The sequence below is a fragment of the Lates calcarifer genome, linkage group LG23 (genome assembly GCF_001640805.2).
Source record: "Lates calcarifer isolate ASB-BC8 linkage group LG23, TLL_Latcal_v3, whole genome shotgun sequence".
Classification (NCBI taxonomy): Eukaryota; Metazoa; Chordata; class Actinopteri; family Centropomidae; genus Lates; species Lates calcarifer.
Genome location: NC_066855.1, coordinates 15,050,728 through 15,073,347, shown reverse-complemented (window position 1 = coordinate 15,073,347; position 22,620 = coordinate 15,050,728). Strand labels below are relative to the sequence as shown.

The window sequence follows — 22,620 nt, the reverse complement described above, 5'->3', positions numbered from 1 at the left end:
GTAAACCTTAATTTGCAAAGTAACAAATTTCTATAGCCATAAAATAGATGTGTTGGAGGAAGAGGTACCATCTGAAGTTCGTGTAATAGAACTATCAAGTGGCTTAAAATGGAAATATAAGTATCTCAAACTTTTTCTTAAGCGCAGTACTTGAGTCAATGTTTTACTACAAGGCTGTAATGTGTGAACTGCTTGTACTGTTATCTGCCCGTTGACCGGTAGGTGGCAGCAGTACTCAAACATGTCACTGGAGCAAAAACAAGGAGAAGTAGAAGCTCTTCCTGTTAGAAGTTCAAACAAACTAAAAAATGGCTGCTTTAGACGAAATAAAACGTCTTGAATATTTATCTTTGGTGTCAAAGGTGTGCACGGAGTTGGAGAATCATCTGGGATTAAACGAAAAAGATTTGGGTAACGTTACGATGTGACAGCATTGTATTCTGCTCAACTAGCTAACTTGCTTGATCACAAACAGGGTTGACAGTGCTAATTGAACTGGATGTATACAATTAGCGTGTGTAGCTAAACACCTGTTACTATTTTGCAGCTGAATTTGTCATCAGTCTCGCCGAAAAACACCCAATATTTGAGGAATTTAAAGCTGTTCTTTCAGAAAATGGAGCAGATTTCACAGTAAGTGTGTAGAAAAACAAGCAGCTTATCTTTTCAAGTTTGTTGCCCCCGTGGACTTGTGTTTTAAACCTACATTTCTTATGTTTCAGGATACCCTTATTGGTAATTTACTCAGAATTATTCACACTATGCGGCCTTCACCATCAACAAGTAAAGGTACAAGTACTTTATGTGCTTATAGCTCATACTTTTCAGCTATTGGTCTACTGTAACATAATCTGTTCTCCATGGTTTATGTCAACAGTTCAGCCAGAGGTCAAGCCAAAGAGTGAAAAAGACAAGCTGAAAGAGAAGTACCCTGCTTTATGTAAACCAGATGATTCTGTGTGGATGGTAGGTTTTCATTTTATAACACTTTCTGCAGAGAGGATGTCAGGTGATCAAGCCATTATTCTCTCATTTTCATGTAAACTCCTGTATCTTGTGGTGAACGTCTGAAGTTAAATACAGGTGTTGTTCAATAGGAAATCAGTGGTGCCATGTTTATAAAATTTGCTGCCACTAATTGTTATGGTTCCCCCAGGTTCACCCTCCTCAGACAGAGAAAGATGATGAGCAGGTTGCAGCAGCAGCCATGAAGGAGCTGGAGATGCTTATGCCTAATGTTTGTGGGACAAGCTCTGATAACAGGTGAGCTTAGTTGTAAAAGTGGATTCCTGCCATTTGGAAAATAAAGTGGCTTGGTTATGTATATATTCAAAAATTTAATTACCTCTCTCTAACAATACGTTGGCAGTAAAGTAAAATTTGAACCTCTGTTGTCTCATTTGCTCCTCAGGTCAGACGGGAATTTGCACAGTGACCAGAGTCGAGGTGCAGACAGAGAAAGTGGACGAAAGCGAAGTCGCTCTCGCTCCGGATCAAGAGATCGTGATGGAGAAACGAACCACAAACGGAGAAGGAAACGGGTGTCTCGCTGGAGTGACCGTCCACCGAGCCCGGACAGAGACACTGACAACAACAACAATAGCAACAACAGAGGAGAGAAGTACTGGTGTGATAGACCTGTGGATCAGCCTCTGCCAGACGAGCCTGTTGTGGGTGACATCTACAACGGCAAAATCAGCAGCATTATGCAGTTTGGTTGTTTTGTGCAGCTAGAGGGCCTCAGGTTAGTAAGCTAAATGATAGCATCTTCACAGCAATGGACACAATTCCTTTCATGTTGGCTTTCAGGATTTTTTACTTTTCTGCTTCTTTCGCCTCATTAAATCCACCTTCATTCATTTTTGCACTATATTTTTATATTTCATCAGCGTAAAATATGATTTCTTTTCATTATTGCTGCTCTATATGTAAAGTTGGCACTATATAAATGAAATGTACTTGACTTGGCTTGACTTGACAAAACAAAACATCCTCTCTGTTTGGTTTGCTTATTTCCTGTGTCTAGCTATAATGTTCTTTTGGTTCTTGCATCCTGGATCTAACCAGTAGTGTGTAACTGTCATTGTCTGCAGAAAACGCTGGGAGGGTCTGGTGCACATCTCAGAGTTGCGCAAAGAAGGACGTATAGCAAATGTGGCTGATGTCGTCACTAAAGGCCAAAAGGTGAAAGTCAAAGTTCTGTCATTCACTGGAACCAAAGCCAGCCTCAGCATGAAGGTGAGTCCACGTCATCATAATGTTGTAAAAGTGTTGGTCAGTGTAATTCATGTGTTAGTCTTACATCTCTAGTCAGTGCCAGGAAGTCAAATATTAAGTATACTTATTCTGTGGATATGATTCCAATACAGTAAAACCCAACAAAAATTACCTTAAACAAACATGTATTTGTTTTAAAACAACAACAACAACAAAAAAACAACAGTTGAGATTCATTGTGGTTATTGTGGCTAGGATGTAGACCAGGAGACAGGGGAGGACCTGAACCCCAACCGACGAAGACACCTGTTCACTGGAGTTGGAGACGAAACCATGAGGAACCCTGACCGCCCCACTGAATCCAGCATGCTGGAAATGGAGGAAAACCTAACAGAACACAAACGGCTCACCAAAATAACTGACCTTGAAAAATGGGAAATTAAACAGGTATTCAGCAAACACATTCTCAATAATTCCTTAAGTTTGATATCTTCAGAAATTGTGTTTTTTAAGTATTTAGTAAATCTTACAAAATGTTTTCTCTTTCAGATGATTGCAGCAAATGTACTTCCTAAAGAAGAGTTCCCAGAATTTGATGAGGAAACAGGAATCCTTCCCAAAATAGATGATGATGAAGGTAAAGTTCTACACATTGTTCTGTTCTGAAGTTTTTGCAAAATGAAAGTTTGACTGTATATTAATTATACATTTTCCCTCCACAGATGAAGACATAGAGATTGATCTGGTTGAAGAAGAACCACCATTCCTGAGGGGACAGACTAAATGGAGCTTGAACATGAGCCCAGTAAAAATAGTGAAGGTATAAATCCAGATTCCAGTCATTGCCTGTAAAGCACCTCTTACTTTTGTTGCCTGTAGAGGGCACACATCTATAGGAAATTGCTGTAGCTCTTGTTCTTGGTTTTACTGGAATTGGACACTGGTCTGTCACTGCTGTCACCAGAACTCTGCAGTTGGATGATATGGGCTAGGTCTAGTTGTATGTGCTTTGCATCAGTGACACTGTGTATTTGTTCATCTTCATTTATCTTAAATGTAACAGATAGTACACTGGGATCCGTAAGCTTGTGCTGTAAATACTGATGTAGTTTGACAAATGTTTCTCTACTTTCATACCAACAACTGTTCTTTGTCCATTAGAATCCAGATGGCTCCCTTTCCCAAGCAGCCATGATGCAGAGTGCTCTTGCTAAGGAGAGGCGAGAGATTAAGCAGGCGGCCCGCACAGCAGAGATGGATTCCATCCCGACTGGTCTCAACAAGCACTGGATTGACCCAATGCCTGACTGTAAGGACCAAGACTACACATTTTTAATGCTCCAGAAAATGAGACTGTAGATTTAAATGTGTGCAGGGTGTGGTATCTTGCATTAATCCTCAAGAATCAGAGCAAATTGAAATATATTTGCCATAAATATTACCCTCAGTCAACTAATTATGAGACAAAAATAATCAGAGATTTAAAATTTGGAAGATAAAACTAATCTGTCCTGTGCCAGGCCTATTGCACTGTTACACTGTGACTATGCCGTGGCTGGAGATGATTATCTAGCTTCCCTATGAGTTTATTCTGGCACACACAGACATAATGCACTGTGACTCTGTCTTCCGTAGCCTGAGGGGATATCTGAGGCTTTACAAGTTCCTTCCAGCTGGTCACTACCTCTGACTCATAGTTTAATACAAAAAGATCTAGTTGGGAAGTTTATTATCATTGCAGTTCATCTTAATTTAACAAAATGGTAGATTGCATGAGGTCAGGATGGATCTTGCCGGAACTTAACATCTCTCGATTCCTCTCCTGTAAGACGAAGGAAGGCAGATCGCTGCCAACATGAGAGGCATCGGTGCTATGCCTATTGATCTTCCAGAGTGGAAAAGATATGCCTTTGGAGGGAACCAGGTGTCTTATGGCAAGAAGACGGAGCTTTCCATCCTGCAGCAGAGAGAGAGCTTGCCTATTTTCAAGCTTAAAGAGCAGCTTATTCAGGTATGAACAGTGGTGATTACATTCAGTGCATTATTTTACTTGGCACAAAGTGGGGAATGATTTGGAACCTGAATGAAACAGAGGAAGTGACTTTTGAAATATGTCTTGAAGGTGTTGAACTAGACCTGAACCCACATTAAAACCTATAACATGTACATCTACCCACTGAGCCATCAGTGCACCCATGTTTTTATTCCTTACTGATCCATTCTCTCTCTTGACAGGCTGTCCATGACAATCAGATCTTGATTGTAGTTGGAGAGACAGGGTCTGGAAAGACCACACAGATCACTCAGTACCTGGCAGAGGCAGGTTACACTGCCCGGGGAAAGATTGGCTGTACGCAGCCGCGTCGTGTAGCCGCCATGTCAGTGGCCAAGAGAGTCTCTGAGGAGTATGGTTGTTGTCTAGGCCAAGAGGTAAGTTCCTCTCCCCAGTAGAACTGATCTGTTTCAGATGAGTTGCAGTTTTGATGCAGGTTTTTGGGTCGTCCATCTGTCCATCTGTCTGTACCATCCTAATGAATGTGGAACATGTGGAGGATAGTGTTTGGTCAAGGCGACTGTGAACTCAAGAATTCATACATAATCATGACAAAATATCACACAAATATCTAATAACATAAAATTGTGATGTCATGATATTGTATATTGCAATGGTCAAAGGTCAGCTTCACTGGGACACCTTAATATTGTGCAAAACACTTTTCTGGCCATTACTCAACACCAAAGGTCAGGAACAGAAGGGAGGGATTATGAATATATTTCACATTTGGTCAGGTACAGAATTGGTGACAATAATCTTTGGTGCCTACCTCCAAACTGTGGTGGTTTTACAGATCCTCTGCTGCTGCCAGGATGATGATGTTTGTAAAGCATCCACATTTTAGAATTTGTAGGGTCTTTACAGCAACAGCATTGTCGACTGCCATGGCTACAACATAAAGGTCTGTCAGAATCAGCATAGACATGGATGTAAACTGTTACTTGACTTTTAGGTGGGGTACACCATCCGTTTCGAGGACTGCACCAGTACGGAGACAGTAATCAAGTACATGACCCACGGTATGCTGCAGAGGGAGTGTCTGGTGGACCCAGACATGAGCCAGTATTCTCTCATTATGCTGGATGAGGCCCATGAGAGAACAATCCACACTGATGTGCTGTTCGGTCTGCTCAAGAAGGTATTTTACATTCTACAAACCATATAAAAGTTTTAAAGAATAGTAGATGACCTAATTCCATACCAACAGTGCTTTTTCACATACAATAACTACCACTGTCTCTTCTAGACGATACAGAAACGCAAAGACATGAAGCTGATAGTGTCCTCTGCAACACTGGATGCTGTCAAATTCTCCCAGTATTTCTTTGAAGCGCCCATCTTCACCATCCCAGGAAGAACTTTCCCAGTGGAGATTCTCTACACCAAAGAGCCTGAGACAGACTACCTGGATGCCAGTCTCATCACTGTCATGCAGATCCATTTAGCCGAGCCCCCAGGTATGTTTGCTGAAACAGGATTCCCTAAGCCTTCTTGAATTTAAGGTCACTGTTGTCCTGGGGATAAATGAGTATTTTAAGGTATTTTATGCTTGTGTTGTTTCATGTATAAGAAACTCAGTCATGTCTCTGCAGGAAAAAAAGGAATTAGAATTTTAAAAACATTCCTTTTCTCTCTCTTTTGCCCAGGTGACATCCTGGTATTTCTGACTGGACAGGAAGAGATTGACACCGCCTGTGAGATCCTGTATGAGCGAATGAAGTCACTGGGGCCTGATGTTCCTGAACTGATTATTCTGCCAGTTTATTCTGCTCTGCCCAGTGAGATGCAGACTAGGATTTTTGATCCTGCACCTCCAGGCAGCAGAAAGGTAATGTGCTGGAAAAAACTAGGACTCCTGTGGATTTTAAAAAAATAGCCTATTCCTATTTTATTCAGTCTCTAAAATGACACTTCTCTACTGAATACAGTACGATAAGTGAGACAACCACTGATAATACCACTGTCTTTCTTCTATAGGTATTACTGGTATACACCATATAAATAAATGTATGTCTAAATTCTCTTACTTCTGTTTCTTTTGCTTACAACTAGGTCATCATTGCCACAAATATTGCTGAGACGTCTCTGACTATTGATGGAATCTACTATGTGGTGGATCCTGGTTTTGTCAAGCAGATTGTGTACAATTCCAAGACCGGCATTGACCAGCTTGTGGTGACTCCCATATCACAGGTAATTTATTTTAACACAGTCCTTATCAGTGGGAAATTAATCATTCTATATTTGTCCATCATGGTAACTTCAGTAGTTTTTGTTCTATGCTGAACAACAGAAAAATATATCACTGGTAGTGATTTGATAGATGGACATCTCTTTCCTCAGAACCCTTTTTTTTTTTGTTTTTTTTTGTTAGGCCCAGGCCAAGCAGAGGGCAGGTCGAGCTGGCAGAACAGGCCCAGGGAAGTGTTACAGGCTCTACACTGAGAGAGCCTACAGAGATGAGATGCTCACGACCAATGTACCTGAGATCCAGAGAACCAACTTGGCCAGCACTGTGCTGTCTCTGAAGGTAAACTGTCCCTCTGCTGCCAGTGTGCTGGGCTTATGCAGTGGATATATGCAACTTTCTCAGTCTTCATGTCTGTCTTTTAGTTTAATTGGTTATCTCCTATCTGATTGTGTTTGTGTTTCCTCCCACAGGCCATGGGCATCAATGACCTCCTGTCCTTTGACTTCATGGACGCTCCTCCCATGGAGACTCTGATCACAGCCATGGAGCAGCTCTACACTCTGGGAGCTCTAGACGATGAAGGATTACTCACACGGCTGGGTAGAAGGGTAAGAATAAGAAAAGCAGCATTTATTATATTGGTTACACAGTTATATTTACATTACTGTCATAGTCAGTGTGCAGTCTTAAAGTAGAGCTTGAATAATCCAGAGAACAATATCTTTGTCCTTTGTCTTAAATTGTGTGTTCACACCTGTCTCTGTGATTCAGATGGCTGAGTTTCCTCTGGAGCCCATGCTGTGTAAGATGTTGATCATGTCTGTCCACCTGGGCTGCAGTGAAGAGATGCTCACCATCGTCTCCATGCTGTCTGTTCAGAACATCTTTTATAGACCAAAGGTATGTGCTAATACACCTAATTTAACTTGAGCTCTCTTCAAATCAGAATTATCTCATACACACACGAATACTTGATTCATGACAACACTTTTTTCTCTCCAACATCTTTGGTGGGAAAGCATAATTTAAGCCTTTTCAAGGCAACAACACCTCTGTAAATTCTCATGTCAGACTATATCAGACTCACGGTCTCCTCAAAAGTCACAAAAACAAAATTCAATCCTTCCATTTGCAGGACAAACAGGCCCAGGCCGACCAGAGGAAGACAAAGTTCTTCCAGCCTGAGGGAGACCACCTTACACTGCTGGCTGTCTACAACTCTTGGAAGAACAACAAGTTCTCCAACCCCTGGTGTTTTGAGAACTTCATCCAGGCTCGTTCCTTAAAGAGAGCTCAGGACATCCGCAAGCAGATGCTGAGCATCATGGACAGGTAGTCATTTGATTTCCCCCTGTGTATTTCAGTGTTTGTTGTACCTTTGAAAAATGATACAGTGCACTTTATATGCCAGATTTTAGGGAAACAAACAATCTGTTTTGAGAAAAACTACAATTTGGTTACAGATAACTGATTTCTCAGTGTAGTGTCCAAATATTAAATAAGCCTAAATATTTCTTAGGCACAAGTTGGACGTGGTGTCTTGTGGAAAGGCCACGATGCGAGTCCAGAAAGCTATTTGCAGTGGTTTCTTCAGGAACGCAGCCAGGAAGCACCCTCAGGATGGCTACCGTACCCTGATTGACCAGCAGGTGGTGTACCTCCACCCCTCCAGCACTTTGTTCAACCGCCAACCAGAGTGGTGAGTCCTCATTTTGCACTGAATTTTGAGGATTAGTCTCACATTAATGAAAAGATTTTAATCCACATCCCAAAAACATTACTTGGGCATTACTTAGAGCTGTTATGGCTGTGTCCTCTTGTCGCCTGATTAATTAATTTGTATGGATCACTTGGAAATCATTACTATTGCTGAAATGATTAATCATCAAAATTAATCAGCTCATTCTTAAAGCAAAACTGTCAAATGTTGAACTGATTGGAGCACCTTCAATCTTTTTTTCTTAAATTGTAGATAACCGATATTTGGGTTTTCATGTTTTACTCTTTTTTTACTTTTTCTTTAAATGATTTATCAATAAATCTGGAAAATTTATCTGTGACTGTGGCTAAAACTAATGTTTTTTTCATAATTGATTAGTTGATATATTTTGTATTAATCAATCAACTGTTATCTATAAAAAAGAAATAGGAAAATGAGGAAAAGTTTAGTTTCCTAGAGCCCAAAATCCTAAGATATTACTATCACAAAGGACAAAGCTTTAGATCCTCACATTTGAGAACCTGTAACAATTGAATGTTTGCCATTTCTGCATAAAAAGTCATTGACATTATTGGTTAATTAAAATAATTACTAATTGTATGTCTATGGTCAAATTGATTAATTGACTAATCATTTCAGCTCACTTAGTGATTTATTGTTGAAGAAAATAATCATTAGTTGCAACCCTAAGCATTATTAACTGTGTTTCTGTCCTTACTCTTTTTTCCTCAGGCTTGTTTACCATGAGTTGGTGTTGACAACCAAGGAGTACATGCGGGAGGTGACCACCATCGACCCTCGCTGGCTGGTGGAGTTCGCACCGGCTTTCTTCAGAGTTGGCGACCCCACACGCCTCAGCAGGCAGAAGAGGCAGCAGAAACTTGAACCTCTCTACAACCGTTACGAGGAGCCCAATGCTTGGAGGATCTCCCGCGCCTTCAGACGACGCTGAGAATGCTTCAGGCTCATACCAGGTGGACACACTGTGTAGTATACACTGAGACAGCCGATGGCAGGAAAAAAAACACTTATTTTGAAAGCTTAAATTAAACCTTTGACCAAACAGTAATTAATTAATTGTCTTGAAGGAATGTTTTTTCATAATACATAAGCTTTACTAATTCAGTTCAGTAATACTTATTTTAGCCATCTTAGCTATGTGATTACTGTTGTCAAGTGTTAACACTTGAGCTGATCAAAATTTCCTATACTGTATTTTCTATGAAAGGTTTAACATGTAGGTGACTACGCTAATTATTTTTAAGAATAATTATCCACTGTCTTGTTTGCATAGATATTGGGAAATATCTATGCAAATATTTATGTTAGAGATAGATATTAATATTAATGCCAAATGCTCTATTTTTTGTTAAAGGAATAGTTTAGAATTTTGTGAAACATGCTTATCTGCTTTCCTGTAGGGAGATGTGAAAATTTATACCACTCTAATGTCTGTACAGTAAATATAGAGATGATGCTAGTAGCTGGTTAGCATAGATTTGCATAAAGAATGGAAGCTGGGGAAACTGGAAAAATGAGCCAAACTAGTGGTTTCCAGTCTTAATGCCAAGTCATGTAGTTGTCGGCCATAGCTACATAGGTGGGAGTGGTATCAATCTTCTCATCAAACTCTCAGCAAGAAAGTAAATAAGCAAATTTCCTAAGATGGCAAATTATTCTTTTAAACAACCTAAATAGCTGAATTACGTAATTATTATGAAAACTGTTTGCTTTTGCTCACCATAATCCTCCTCGCTCATAAAAAGTTTAAAGAAGGAAAGACAGACACATGTGACTCATAGCAACAACAGAAAATAATAGTCTGGACGTACGTTTGGGTATTATTATGGGTATTTATTAAGCAATCTTTTCAACCACAGTCATGTTTATGGATTGAATAGTACTCAGATGTGAGAGGAATGCAGCTCTTAAAAACAAAAAAAAAATCCCTAATGAGATTAATTTAAAACAAAAACACCATAGCGTTATATACAAGTGGATGGGGTGGGCATGTGCAAGAGGTGCATGGGGTCTCAGGGTGTGTATGATGATGAGTTGGTACAACAGAGAGATTTCTGAAGGCAAGGAGAAAGGACAGAAGGGGGGGGGGGGGCTAGCTTTAGTACATGTAGCCTTTGGAGTAGGGCTGGGGGCCCATGTTTTGGGGGGCTTGTTCTGTGGTGTAGGGTACTCCCTCGTCGAGGTGAGATAGGGGCACTGTGTCCTCCTCGTTGACGTAGCGCTCAAACTCGGCCTTGAGGCTGGGCCGCTGATTGTCAGGGAAAGCCAGGGAGATGAGGGCCTCAGGCTCACAGACAAACTTGTAAACATAGCGCTCCCCTGCAACCTGGAGAGAGAGAGAGGAGATGGTTTGAGTCATATAGTATGGATAAGTACTATGTTAGATGCCTTTAACACTATTACACAATGCTCCAGATGATGCCTTTTGATGCTGTTACAGGATTAGGTAGGTAGGTAAACAAATGTGCAAGTCTGGCCACTGAAACTTTAAATTTAGTCCATTCTACAAAGATACAAATAAAAATGTATCCTAATGGTGAATGTAGTAGTTACTGTAACCTCAGCTGACATGCAATTATGATATGATACAAGCTGAGACAGTTCAGTTTACACTGTCACTAAAACCTTATGTCTGCCAAATTTAACTTCCATATTGTGGCTTTCCTTGTGTATTCATATTATGATAACTACAACAGATCCATGGATATCATTTTATGGTACATCTCCTACCTTAGGAGGAGATACGTTGTAACTATTGTCTTTATAATGACTATTAAACCATTTAAGATGTTTCAGTGATCTACTGTAATCTATTAATTCTAATTCTAACTATTAATTAAACTCTCATCCAATAGGCAGTTCTCCAGAACTGAAGTAGCCTCTTGGATAAGAGCTGAAACATCTTCAAGTATCTATAACCAAGTCCAGTTTTCCTTGATTCAACTATTCTTAGAGAGCCATGACCTGGATGACTGACAATCTTCACAGACATTAATAAAGCCATTCATTAGAAAGTGGTACCATAAAGTGAACCACGTTTACACATGGAAGGCCATGATATGGACAGACACCTAAGCAATTGTGAAGCTTAGTAGACAATAATGGAAGTTAAGAAGATGATGACTTCTGAAAAATAAGGACATCTTTGAGCTTAGAATATAACAAGGGTGTGTTTTGCACCTTCTGCATGATTCCCTTCTCGTAGTAATAGCGCAGAGAGCGACTGAGTTTGTCATAGTTCATGGCTGGACGGTTCTTCTGCATGCCCCACAGCCTGGCAACCTGAGGAGGGGGAGTAAGGGGAGGCAGATAGGGAGAGAAGACAGCAGAAAAGGAAATGCTGTGGTTATGCTTTTGGCATATTTAAGCTTTGGTGAGGTTCATTCAAAGGTGAGTGATTATTTACATGCTTTTGAAGGACTTGAGAATATAGCCTTACTCAAATGACACATCAACAGATGAGAGTTGATTGTGTCAGCGTTTTTTCTCCTCTCCTGAAGTTCATATTCCCAAAATCATTGTCAGACACAGTTGTCTGTAATTTAGAGCTGTGACCACTAGGGGTCCTCTGTGTCAAGTCAAAGTCCTCTCTGCTCTTTAACTCAACAGCGTCAACATGCCAAGACCAGGGCGAGTCCCCACATGTGGATTCACTTCCTTTTTATGTAACCCATTACCACTTGAATGCAACCAGAGTCCCACAGTGTTCGCAGTGAAATAAGAGTCATGGCTGGTTGTCAGAGGCAGGCCATGAAATACAGCCCTAAGTCAGGAGTGAACTCTGAGCTGACAAGGGACCACTGACTGATAGAAAATTAGCGTCTCACAACAACCCCACACAGGCAAAGAGAAGTTAATCAAATCATTTTGCAACTGAGAGTGATCTTCGTGTTGACAAACATCTGAGACATTGGAACAAAGTGTAAAGCTGGAGGGAGGGAGACACTGAGATTCATGACTCAGGAAGAGACAGGTTGTATCCCACAGTGGCCATCCAGCCAGCAGCCCTGTTTGATCTCTGAGTGTGCTCTCAGCCCTAATTGCTCTTGTAAAACTCTTACCTCCATTCATTTTTAATGTACAGTAAAAAGATAATGGAAAACACAGTATAGTCCTTTCTGTATTAGGACCCACCTAAATGGACACTGTCTGATACATCCAATCAAACTGCAGACTTAAACATTGCAAAAAATGTCTCGACTACAGAAATGTGAGGAGGTGAGAGAGTGGGGGTGTCGGATCGGATGATTCTGTGATAGCGCTTGTCCTTCATTTATCAATCCAGCATTTCATGTGTTGAATAATGAATGGAGAACTAATGGAAGATGGATCAGAGAATAGACGTACAAGGAGAGTTGCCAAATCTCTGATCGCTCTAATCTAGATAGCGCCTTTAAAACCCTGCTAACATAAATTCATTCCGAGAATAACTCCTCTGCTGTCCTTATCAGATTTATATTAACATCATGATCTCTATCAACACTTCTCCACTATCTGTTGATAAGCCCATACGGTAATATAAACTAAAAATAGTGATATTTTTTAAATACTATGTCTTTACTACAAACATTTAAGATGACGACATTACCAGTTTTCATAGGAGGCTATAATCTACTCAGCAACAAAATTATCATAATTGTTTTGGAATAAAGAAACCTTCCTGCCTTGGTTCACACCAAGCAACCTTCATCATGACAAACCCTGACCCAAATGCATAAAATGCTTGCACCAACAAATCTCTGTACTGAATTCAATTTAAAAAGTCCCTGCTTCTCTCTCAACATCTAAAGTCTTTACATTTTTTTTCCCCCTCACAAAATTTTCTGACCTCAATATCTAAGAAACAGCCATGGTGGTAATTTGAAATGTTTCAATAAAAAGATCTTAAGACAACATTCTGATTGTGTTTGCTTGATTAGTCTCAGCCCATCACACTGGCTTCAGTAAACACTAAGACAACATTAAGAAAAACAAATTCAAGCCTCTAAATGTTTCAAATATACATTTGCCACAGCCTCTACATTTAGCTGTGCTCATTACTCATGAATGAATGATGTGCTTTAAACAGGCAGAATACTGCACCTGTCCACATCAAATAAATTATTGTGGTTTATAGATTACTTTTAATTAATCAGTGAATCTCTGTATGACCCCACCCCTACTCCTGCTGTTTGGACACGGAACCTCCCCATCACTTGCCTCAAAAGAATAAAAAGCACAAAGGGAAAGATGGGAAGAGACATACCTCTTCGGGTTCAATGAGTTTGAACTCCATGCCGCGGCCGGTCCAGGCAATGAAGTGGGCGTTGCCTGGGTCGTCCAGCAGGGCCACCAGGAACTGCCAGAGCTGCAAAGAGCCACGGCGCTGGTAAGGTGTGCCCTCACGAAAAACGCCACCCCCCTCCTGCTTCACCTCACCTGGAAATGAGGAGAAAACAGGCGGGAAGTCAGCGCATTGATGGACTATGATCATGTACCTCAAAATAAACCAGGAGTTACTGAACTCGACTGACGATCTCTCAGCTTATGATGCAATTCAAACATCTTTGTAGCTTCAGTTACACTGGTTTAGCCAATTCTATTTGATATTTGATACATTTTCAGCACATTAATCTACAGTACATCAGACCATTAAAATTCAATCATTAAATTAAGGTCTAAAACGGCTCTTATATTACATGTGAAAACATGAAACGTCTCACTTGAAACAGCTGCAAAGTATCTGAATTCTAATGGGGCCACTGCATCAGCAGGTCATATAATCTGGATGTTTCATGTTTGCACACTGACGTAAACTGAATGAACTGCTTACTAACAACGGCTTATCACCAAAAAGTTAGCAGTGTGTTGAGACAGAAACAGAAAAAAGTTTGAGGGAACTTTTGGAACACAGAGAGCTAAAATTGAAGGTAACACAGGGCATATAAGATAAAAAGCAAGAACTGGATGCATACTATTTGGGACAGAAATAAAAATACTGGGTGAAGCAATATGTACGTAAACAGACACGGATTCGTGTTTGGTTCTTGCTTGTTTACCGGTTACTGGATATGTTGTACACAAGTGTGGGAACATGAGAGGCTCAGCTAAGTTACTGCTGTTGTCTTTCAGAAAACTTCACTGGTTCAACCAGTGCTGACACCCTTGGGCTCTCCACTCAATCTCCTTTACTGTCAATCACCAACGACACCATGGGAGACTGCCTGCGTCTGTTCTCATCGTGACAGGAAAGAGCCCTACATGGAGTGCATGGAGAAACCAAACCCATTAACTAAGTTTCTGAGTACACAAAGACCCATGTACCTCTTACGCAAGGATGTCTGACGTCTATATAAGATGACAGTCAGGTATAGAGATTGGAGTGGGTGATTGTACAGCTAGTGTTACTCTCCTCTCTATACCTGCTGTTATCCAACTAGCACCTCACCAAGTGGGCTGTGGTGTGCAAATGAAACGTGTGTGTGAGAATACAGCAGGATTATGGGTACAGCAGGCTTACCTTCAAACTTCTCAGGAACCACACGAGAGTCATTTTCAAACAGATAGCCTGGAAGACAAGGGAAGAACTGCGTTTAAGTTTCAAGGGGCCTTGATCCCAGCACAACTAGGCTGATCTTTTGGGATTGGTGCCAAGCTTTGAATAACATCCCAACAAAATACAAGGACCTATTCATGCATGAATAACGTTAAGCCAATAAGTGTGTACTCCTCCTTTACAGAAGTAGACCAGAGCACTTCAGTAACAGGGAAAGGATTTCATCGTGGAAACGTTTGAAGGGTCTTGGATCTTTGCTACCAGTTTCAGGGCCAATTAACTTATTTGTAACATCTTTTAGGCCTTTGAGAGTCACTCTAAAGCTCCCATGTTCTGAGCATAATTGGCGAATAAGGATTTGAATTACCCAAAATGGTGTGACAAACAATGGGAGCAAGAGGAAGGATTGTTTTCCTTTTTGCTGGGGAAATAGCATGCTTTTTCCAGGAGTTATGTTTATTCAGGGATTCTTGAGGCAGGGGTGAGCCGAGAGCCTCTGCCAATGGAAACATGGACACACCGCTGGTTAGCCAATGGAAACACGGACACTCTGCGCCGGTTAGCCAATGACCGCAGAGCTCTAACCAATGAGGGTTCAGTGCAGATAAAGCAATGAAGGAGATTAGACACATTCAACTGTAATAAACTGAAATTACTATGGTTCTCTCCACTGAATGACAATTATAATCTGGCAGAGGATTCTAAAGGAAATGCAAAAATTCTGATTACCTTCATTGCTGTGCTGGGGGTTTGGGTAGCCCTCGTTGTGGTGGTACATAGAGGGGCATCCAGGCACATCTGTAACAAAAACACAAACAGCTATAGGTCAAAATTTAGTTTATTTCAACAGTTAAATGGGTTTTCCTAACTTGCCCAGCAACAGAACGTTTTTTTGTTTTTTTTTTTTGTGGCCAAATCTATGTATTTGATCCACCATCATTTAAAGTGGGGGTTATTTGCTAAAGAATAATCACTCTGAATAAAAAGAAGTTTGAGTGAATGAAAACCCCAAAATAAACTTAGTGCTTACTAAGCCATTATCAGCATGAGAATCTGGGTGTATTGTATAGATATTTTGTGTGATCACCCTGAGCATTGCAAGGACAAATGCTGCATTTATCATATCACTTCTCTTGTCTCTGGTGGTATTTTTAGGCCATGAGCAAGCACCTTCACCAGACCAGAAAAGTGGTACAGTATACAGTGTCTGCACTTTGTCTGGGCACATCATTGACCGACTCAAATAGCCGCATTCACCGAAATAGATTTCATATTTCCTCCTCATAAACCTTCAGGCAAAATTCTCTGCAAGTTGCAACACATTTAACATGCTATAATGAGTTCCTAAGAGTATTGTATTCAATTTCCTGTGACTTCTCTGCTCACCTTTGTGTATGTGTGTTTTTCTTTTTCTTTGGCTGTCTGTAAGTACAAAAAAGGTGTGTCTATGTGTTTGTCTGTCTGTTTTGTCTGTCAACTTTATGAATGAGACAAGCGAGAGAATAAAAACTGAAAAGGTGCAGCTCTGTGCCTCTGGCTCTGGCTGTGACTCACTCCTGGGGAATGCAGCTGCAGCGCTGTGACTGTGATAAGATGCCACTGGGGAAAATCAAACCCTCCATTCCAGGGCAGCAGCTCTCAGATCATACTGTAAATAATATGTCTGCCAGAAATGGCAGGGAGTGATGGGTACATTGGGTGTGAGAGCACCGGGGTTAATTGTGTACTGAGTGGCATGACCATTTTGTGTCTTTCATGGGACACAATAGCAGTGATTACGCAGTGGAATGCTAATTTCTATGTGAAACTAGGAGTCTCTTTCTCCAGCCTGCTTTTGAAATGGGGACTGTAGATCATGGCATTTGACTGCCATTGTACACATAAAAAGAAAACACTGGTGTTGTTGTCTTTACACGCCATTTACTTCAATAAACCTCTTTTACAAGCTACATTACCATTTTCACATTACCTGCGTATGACTGTACAAAATGGGACAGGTTTTTCTTTCAATTTATTGACCATAAATTAATGACATTGTAAATCAACAGCAAATAAACACTCACTTGAGCCAATGTGCACTATTGCTTTTACAAACCATATTAATGCCAATGTTTTGTTTGCAGAGCATTCACTAAAAAGTTCTTTCACACAAATTATCCAATTAACTGCCTGAAAGAAACAATATTTTACTGCGTCTTCAAATTAAGCTTATACAGTAGTAGAATAAGGTCTTTCATTTATTCCGATATCTTTAATTATTATTCTTAATTTAATTTGACCAGGCCTCCCATGACTAATCCCTTCAACAAATTTATGTTTTTATTTTTACCTTCTACTCGCATCATCCTTTGCATACAAACAATTCTACACAATGGGGATTGAGAATCTCTGCATCTAGTGGTAAATATAAAGAGAGGATAGAGTGAAATTGATTCATATTTTCTTCATTTAATTTGACAACAGCAAAGCCCCTCTAACCCTGTGCTACCTATCTTAAAAAGAAAAGCATGGTGCCTCACTGAACTGTTCTGTAACAAAAGAATAATAAACTCTGATGCTTTCTGTCTCATTGGCTTCTGCACAAACTCATATCAGAGATGCAGGAAACCACACCAAATTCAACTTTCTTCTCCTCCCTGCAGTTATCCACAGAAAAACATCCTTTTGTACTTTCCCCTCTGTCTTTCTCAAGGTTGTGTGAATCCTTGTCAGGGCTATCCACCCTCCCTATCAAAGGTGTGAGTATACAAACATAGCGAGTGAAAAGAATTAGGTTGCTTTTCCTGAGGTTTTTATTATGCATTAAGTATGCTGGTTTCAGTGCTGGAAGGCATGCTTTGTAGCCATCCACCAGTGTGCACATAGGACCTGTGGGAAAAGCATTGTACACTGTCTGTCCTATAGTAGCTGTAACACAGGTGAACGAGGACACAATGTATGTGGCGTGTTAAATTTCTCACTCCTGGTTGTTTTAAGTTCAGAGGCAAAGCAGAGGAGCTGCTTTTTGTGCTCTACAGTGGTACAGCTTGTTGTTAAAGCCCCTGAGCTGGCTACCCCACCCTGTGCCCCCATCACCCCCCCAACTCCTACCACTCCCTCCCCCTCACCCTCTCCCAAAGCCCAGCCAGTGAGAGGTTCGGGTTACTGCGGCCACGCTCATTTTTCCATTATGAGTTCATCTGCCTGCAGAAAAAGGAAGCCGCTGGTGCAACCTGAAACCCTGGAGCACTCCACCAGGGACTCTAGTCTTTCCAGTGCCCTCCATTTTCTCAATGAAATTCCTCTGCCTCTCTCTCACAGAGAGCAGTGCAGGGAGGGAGGGAGGGAGGGAGGGAGGAGTATAGCTGCAGTAGAAAAAAAACTTTTTTTTCCTTTTCTGTGCAAAGTGTCAGAGAGTTGAAAGGAGGAGTTTTGGAGGCAGGGTGGGAGTCGGGTAGGAGTCTACATACAGTGAAGAAGTTTGTTTGCCATTTGGACATTTTGTTCTTGAGTTAGCTGTGCACACTGGGGACGATTCGTTTTTTTGAGTCAGAATGTAATTCAAATATCCCTTGAGAAATAACTTGTAAGAAGAAAATAATTCTCAAGATTCTAGTTTCATTTCACAGGTACTTGCTACACTCTTAAATGCTAAAATTTAATTTTATTTAATTTGAAGCACAGAAATGAGTTTACATTGATGTTCAAAAGCTTGATATTTTTCTATGCCTCTCAAAGAAACTGCCATTCATTTTACTTTGTGGTGCTGGATCTCCAGAGTTAATAGAATATCCCCCAATAGGACTCAAATAGTCGATAAATGGGTTTATCAGTAATTTTATTAACTGATTACTCAGATTTAATTTACCAAATAAAAAAAAATTGCTGGTTCTAGATGATTTTCTCTGTTGCTGCTTTTTTATAGATTCAGTGGTTAATTGATTAATCAGAAAACTAATCGCCTTAGTTCTCCAGTGATATATTTCACCCACTGGGTGTGAAGCCGAAACAGACTTTGCCTGACTTTGTTAAAATATAGTGACAACGGTCTGTATCACTCACCAGGTTCGTAGGTGTAGTCTGTGGGCTCCTGCTTGACCATCATGTGGGCTGGTGGGAACCTGTGCGGGTGCGGATGTGGATGTGGGTGGGGGTGGGGGTGCGGGTGAGGTCCATGGCCGTGGCCGTGTCCCGGTCCGCTCCCGTGCCCAGGTCCTGCCATGTGAGCCGCCCGCTCATACAGCGGGTCCAGGTATTCTTGCTTAAAGCTCTGCTGCAGGTAGGGCATGCAGGGGTCAGAGTGCTGCCGATGATAACCACCACCACCGCCGCCACTGCCGCCACCTCCACCTCCTGGCCCTCCACCCCCGCCTCCACCAGCTCCACCGGCACCATGTCCTGCTGGTGCAGATGGCATACGCTGAAAAGCCTGCCCTGGTGGGGGGAACTGGGGGCACATGGGGTCTCCTGAAGGGCCCTGATACCTGGAACTGAGGAGTAAGATACACATACTGTATTAGTCAGTGCAACAGTAAAATAATATCCTTGTATCTAAAGTGAACTTTTTGGACTCATGTAGCTCGATTCATTTATTGTAGATCTCTCTGTAACTCTCTGCCGCTCTGGAGTTGTAAAAATCATGGATGTGGTAAAATCTCAATCACAGCTGCTACCAAGACTTTTGCAGTGTGTTACCTGGTGTTGATGGGGTAACTGTTGCTGGGCAGTGGCTGGGAGGTGGCAGCAGGGTTCATGTAGCCAGCATCAGGCCGTCCGGCTGAGGCAGGTTTCGGGGAGTAATGCTGCTGCATGGGAGACATGGGGGTCCCTGGGCAGGAGCTCTTAGCTCCTCCTGCAGCCCTTTTCTGCTCATAGGCACTGTAAAACATGCATGAAGACACTCATGAGAACACACAACCATACATACTGTATGTCACAACAGGGTGGAATTGAGGAGGGGTGCTTGTTTTACAAGGATTTTTCAGTCAATACAACAAACAGCTAATGGGAGTTCTTTAGTGGGGGTTTGGTGGTCAACAACGTGATCAGTGTTTTAGCCATGCTGACTTATGCATGACAACTGACCAGTGCTGGGCCATTGTACAGGGATAGCTGTTGAGACAGCAGAGACAATAAATCAACCAATGAATCAGTGTCCTAATTCAATTCGAGCAATTTTCCAAATAAAAACTAAAAAAAGCTTCAAAGATTTTTTAGCTGTTAAATGTATGAAAAATAATAAGAACACAATAATGAATTGTCTTCTACTAAGAAATAGATTCTCTGAAAACTTTTGGCTTTTGGTGTTCTGTGAGTAACACATGGCCAAGAACCAAGAAAGTAATCAAGAAGCAGTTTCTAGAACAAGAGGCTGCAGTAAATTTTGTAAATGAAAATTTCCATAAGCTTTCTCACCCTACATTGGTAGTGTAATAAATCTCAAAGAAGGATTTGGATGGGTGAACTGACCCTTTAAACGCTACCACTGTAAGGTTTAGGGATACTTCAATAGAGGAGAACCTGGAGGTACCTGGCATAAAGGCACTGCTCTCCATTGGGGTAGCTGAAGCTCTGCTTGTGGCTACAGGACTGGCTGGGGTCGGAGCCTGGGCTCTGCGGTTCCTTCTTGATAGTGACAGGAGGGCTGTGAAATGCCACCGCTAGAAGAGACAGTAAACACAAAACAGAGATGAAGGTTGGCATACACACACCGGGCTTTCTATGTTCTTTTCTCATTCAGTCCTGCCCTGATACTACTGTTGTTAGGCTTAAAGGCAAAAGCAAATAGTTCTGTCTGCACAGGAATCTCTTTTACGTGCCAGCCAAAATGTTTAAGTGACTGTCAGCTGCAGAACGCAGGGCAGCAGACAGACATGTATAAACACACACTTACAGACACACTGAGAGGAACAGGCACACACAAAAAACACACACGCTTACACACGACTGCATTCCAGCAGTTATTTGGAAGTGTCCTCGCCCACTTTTCTTCACTCTTCCAGACACAACAGCAGCTAAAACTTCCTCTGTCAAAGTCAAGCTTAAAGCTAAACAACTCTATGGGCCAGAGAGATGTCTGTGGACTGATGAAAGCAAATGTCACACCTCTGTTAGAACAGCATATACACTGATTGTGTGTCTCAACATTCTTTCCTATTGGTATCCAGATGTTAGCCATCACTTGTGCGCTTTGTTTTTTGCCTTTGAGTAAAGAATGTAACACAAAAAGTAAGGACAGAGTATGACAATCTGATAATGCCACGTAGTGCCCTCAGAACCCAAAACATTTAGCAACATTTTTACCATTTGATGTTTCCCTAAAACCATCCACTCAATGTCCAGCACACCAAACTGCCTATCAAGCTGGACTGCTGGAGGGGACCTTTGCCTTGACGGCCACAGAAACCACCCAAAGTGGAGCTTCAAACTGCGCCGAGGGCTTGTGTTTATTATGTGAGGGGAGGTTTTCACCCGGAGAACTGTACAGGATGTTTTTCTGGTCCCGACAGGGTAAACAGCAGCAGCTGTGCACTTCCAGCTGGGGAGGCCTGTATTTATGTGTGCGCATGTGTGCACGAGTGCGTATTAGTAATCTTGGCGAGTCTGTATCTATTTGTGCGCTCGTGAACGTGTGTGTGTGTGTGTGTGTGTTAGACTGCTGTATCTTTGTGTGTGTCTGCAGTGGGTGTGGAGCTGACGAAGCAGGCCACACTGAAAGCTCAGCCCAGGTAATTACATACTGTCGTCCATTCACAAAAAAAGGAGGAAAAAAATGTCTGGCTGACTGAATAAGGCTCAAGATGACTGCTCCACTGAGGCGAGAGATAGAGTGAACAAAAAGATTATAGTGACATAACCACAAACAGCCTTGAGGATCTGCCATTGTGCCAGCATTCTGGATTTTCCTTCAAATCTCGACATTGATAAAGCCTACCGAAAGTTGCTAAAACTGTCCCAGGAGTAGCAAAAGCACAGATTTAAAAGTGTTTCATTTAACACTAAAACTATTAGATGATCAACAAAAAGTTCAACAAAATTTCTCAGGTAAAATTGCCAAACATTCACCTGATTATATAATTGTAAACAAAATACTTCAGAGTTGTTCGTCGGCTAAAGCAAATTTGAGATGTCACTTTGGGTTCTGGAAAATTTTCACCATTTTCTGACATTTTACAGACTCAACAGTTTAGTGTATAATAACATAATAAAAAATAAGCAGTTTAATCAGTATTAACAATAATTATTACTTGCCGTTCAAGCTTCATTTTTATCCTGTTTACATGCATTACAAGTTTTCAATCAAATTCAATCACAGAGTGAGTCAGTGAATGACTGTGGGATCCTTGATCAAACAGCTTTGGTGGGTTGTCATTCACAAACACCTACGTAATCTTGAGTGCTAAAACAAAAAGCTTTAATGTTTAAGAATTCTTCTGCTTCAAAGAGTTGAAATTCCTTCCTGATGCTGATCAGATGTTTCACTTGAACCTGTTTTTCCTTGGACTGAGACCTGGACTATGTATAAAATGATAAGCTGAGTCTAACAATCAAACAACGCTGCTCATCATCATAACCTTCCTATTTTTGGTTTGTACTCACTCTCCCACGGCAGGCAGGCAGGTGAGGAAGTGTTGGCTTTAGCAGAGGATCAACAGGATTAGAGAGCATTTACCCAGATTTCCCAGACAGACGCGAAGGGATTCCAGCCTCCTCTAAGTCTCCGACAGCTCGTCTGCCAATACACACAGGGTGGCACATGACTGCCGCTCTAATAATACTTGTGTGTTTGTCTATTGACATTCCCCCCCTTTCTCTGCCATGGTCATGAACTGCAAACAATCCCCAGAGAGTGTACACAAGTCCAGTCACAATGCAGCCAAGTAGAGCCGCTAATGCGATTG

General features: G+C 41.4%; 2 protein-coding genes across 10 annotated transcripts in view; one reads left to right on the top strand and one right to left on the bottom strand.

Moving 5' to 3' along the window:
- The first annotated feature begins 259 nt into the window (after positions 1-259).
- On the top strand, positions 260-9,883 carry LOC108885155 (ATP-dependent RNA helicase DHX8). The gene is made up of 23 exons (XM_018679356.2): positions 260-411; positions 548-633; positions 723-789; positions 878-966; positions 1,157-1,263; positions 1,412-1,744; positions 2,094-2,238; positions 2,473-2,664; positions 2,767-2,854; positions 2,940-3,037; positions 3,379-3,526; positions 4,047-4,228; positions 4,453-4,647; positions 5,226-5,411; positions 5,520-5,730; positions 5,920-6,101; positions 6,326-6,466; positions 6,648-6,803; positions 6,935-7,072; positions 7,236-7,364; positions 7,600-7,796; positions 7,984-8,163; positions 8,917-9,883. The coding sequence occupies exons 1-23, from the start codon at positions 309-311 to the stop codon at positions 9,134-9,136; spliced, it is 3,573 nt and encodes a 1,190-aa protein (XP_018534872.1). The 5' UTR covers positions 260-308; the 3' UTR covers positions 9,137-9,883.
- Positions 9,884-10,023: 140 nt separating this feature from the next.
- Positions 10,024-22,620, bottom strand: part of etv4 (ETS variant transcription factor 4) — a 34,956-nt gene continuing 22,359 nt past the window's right edge. For all 9 annotated transcript variants that reach the window (XM_018679359.2, XM_051066194.1, XM_018679363.2 and 6 more), the window contains 8 exons: positions 20,250-20,379; positions 19,415-19,597; positions 18,782-19,209; positions 15,470-15,538; positions 14,705-14,752; positions 13,451-13,623; positions 11,386-11,487; positions 10,024-10,531 (listed from right to left, as the gene is read on the bottom strand). In XM_018679359.2, the coding sequence (XP_018534875.1) occupies positions 10,304-10,531; positions 11,386-11,487; positions 13,451-13,623; positions 14,705-14,752; positions 15,470-15,538; positions 18,782-19,209; positions 19,415-19,597; positions 20,250-20,379 (1,361 nt within the window). In that variant the 3' untranslated portion in view covers positions 10,024-10,303. The remainder of the gene's footprint in view (positions 10,532-11,385; positions 11,488-13,450; positions 13,624-14,704; positions 14,753-15,469; positions 15,539-18,781; positions 19,210-19,414; positions 19,598-20,249; positions 20,380-22,620) is intronic.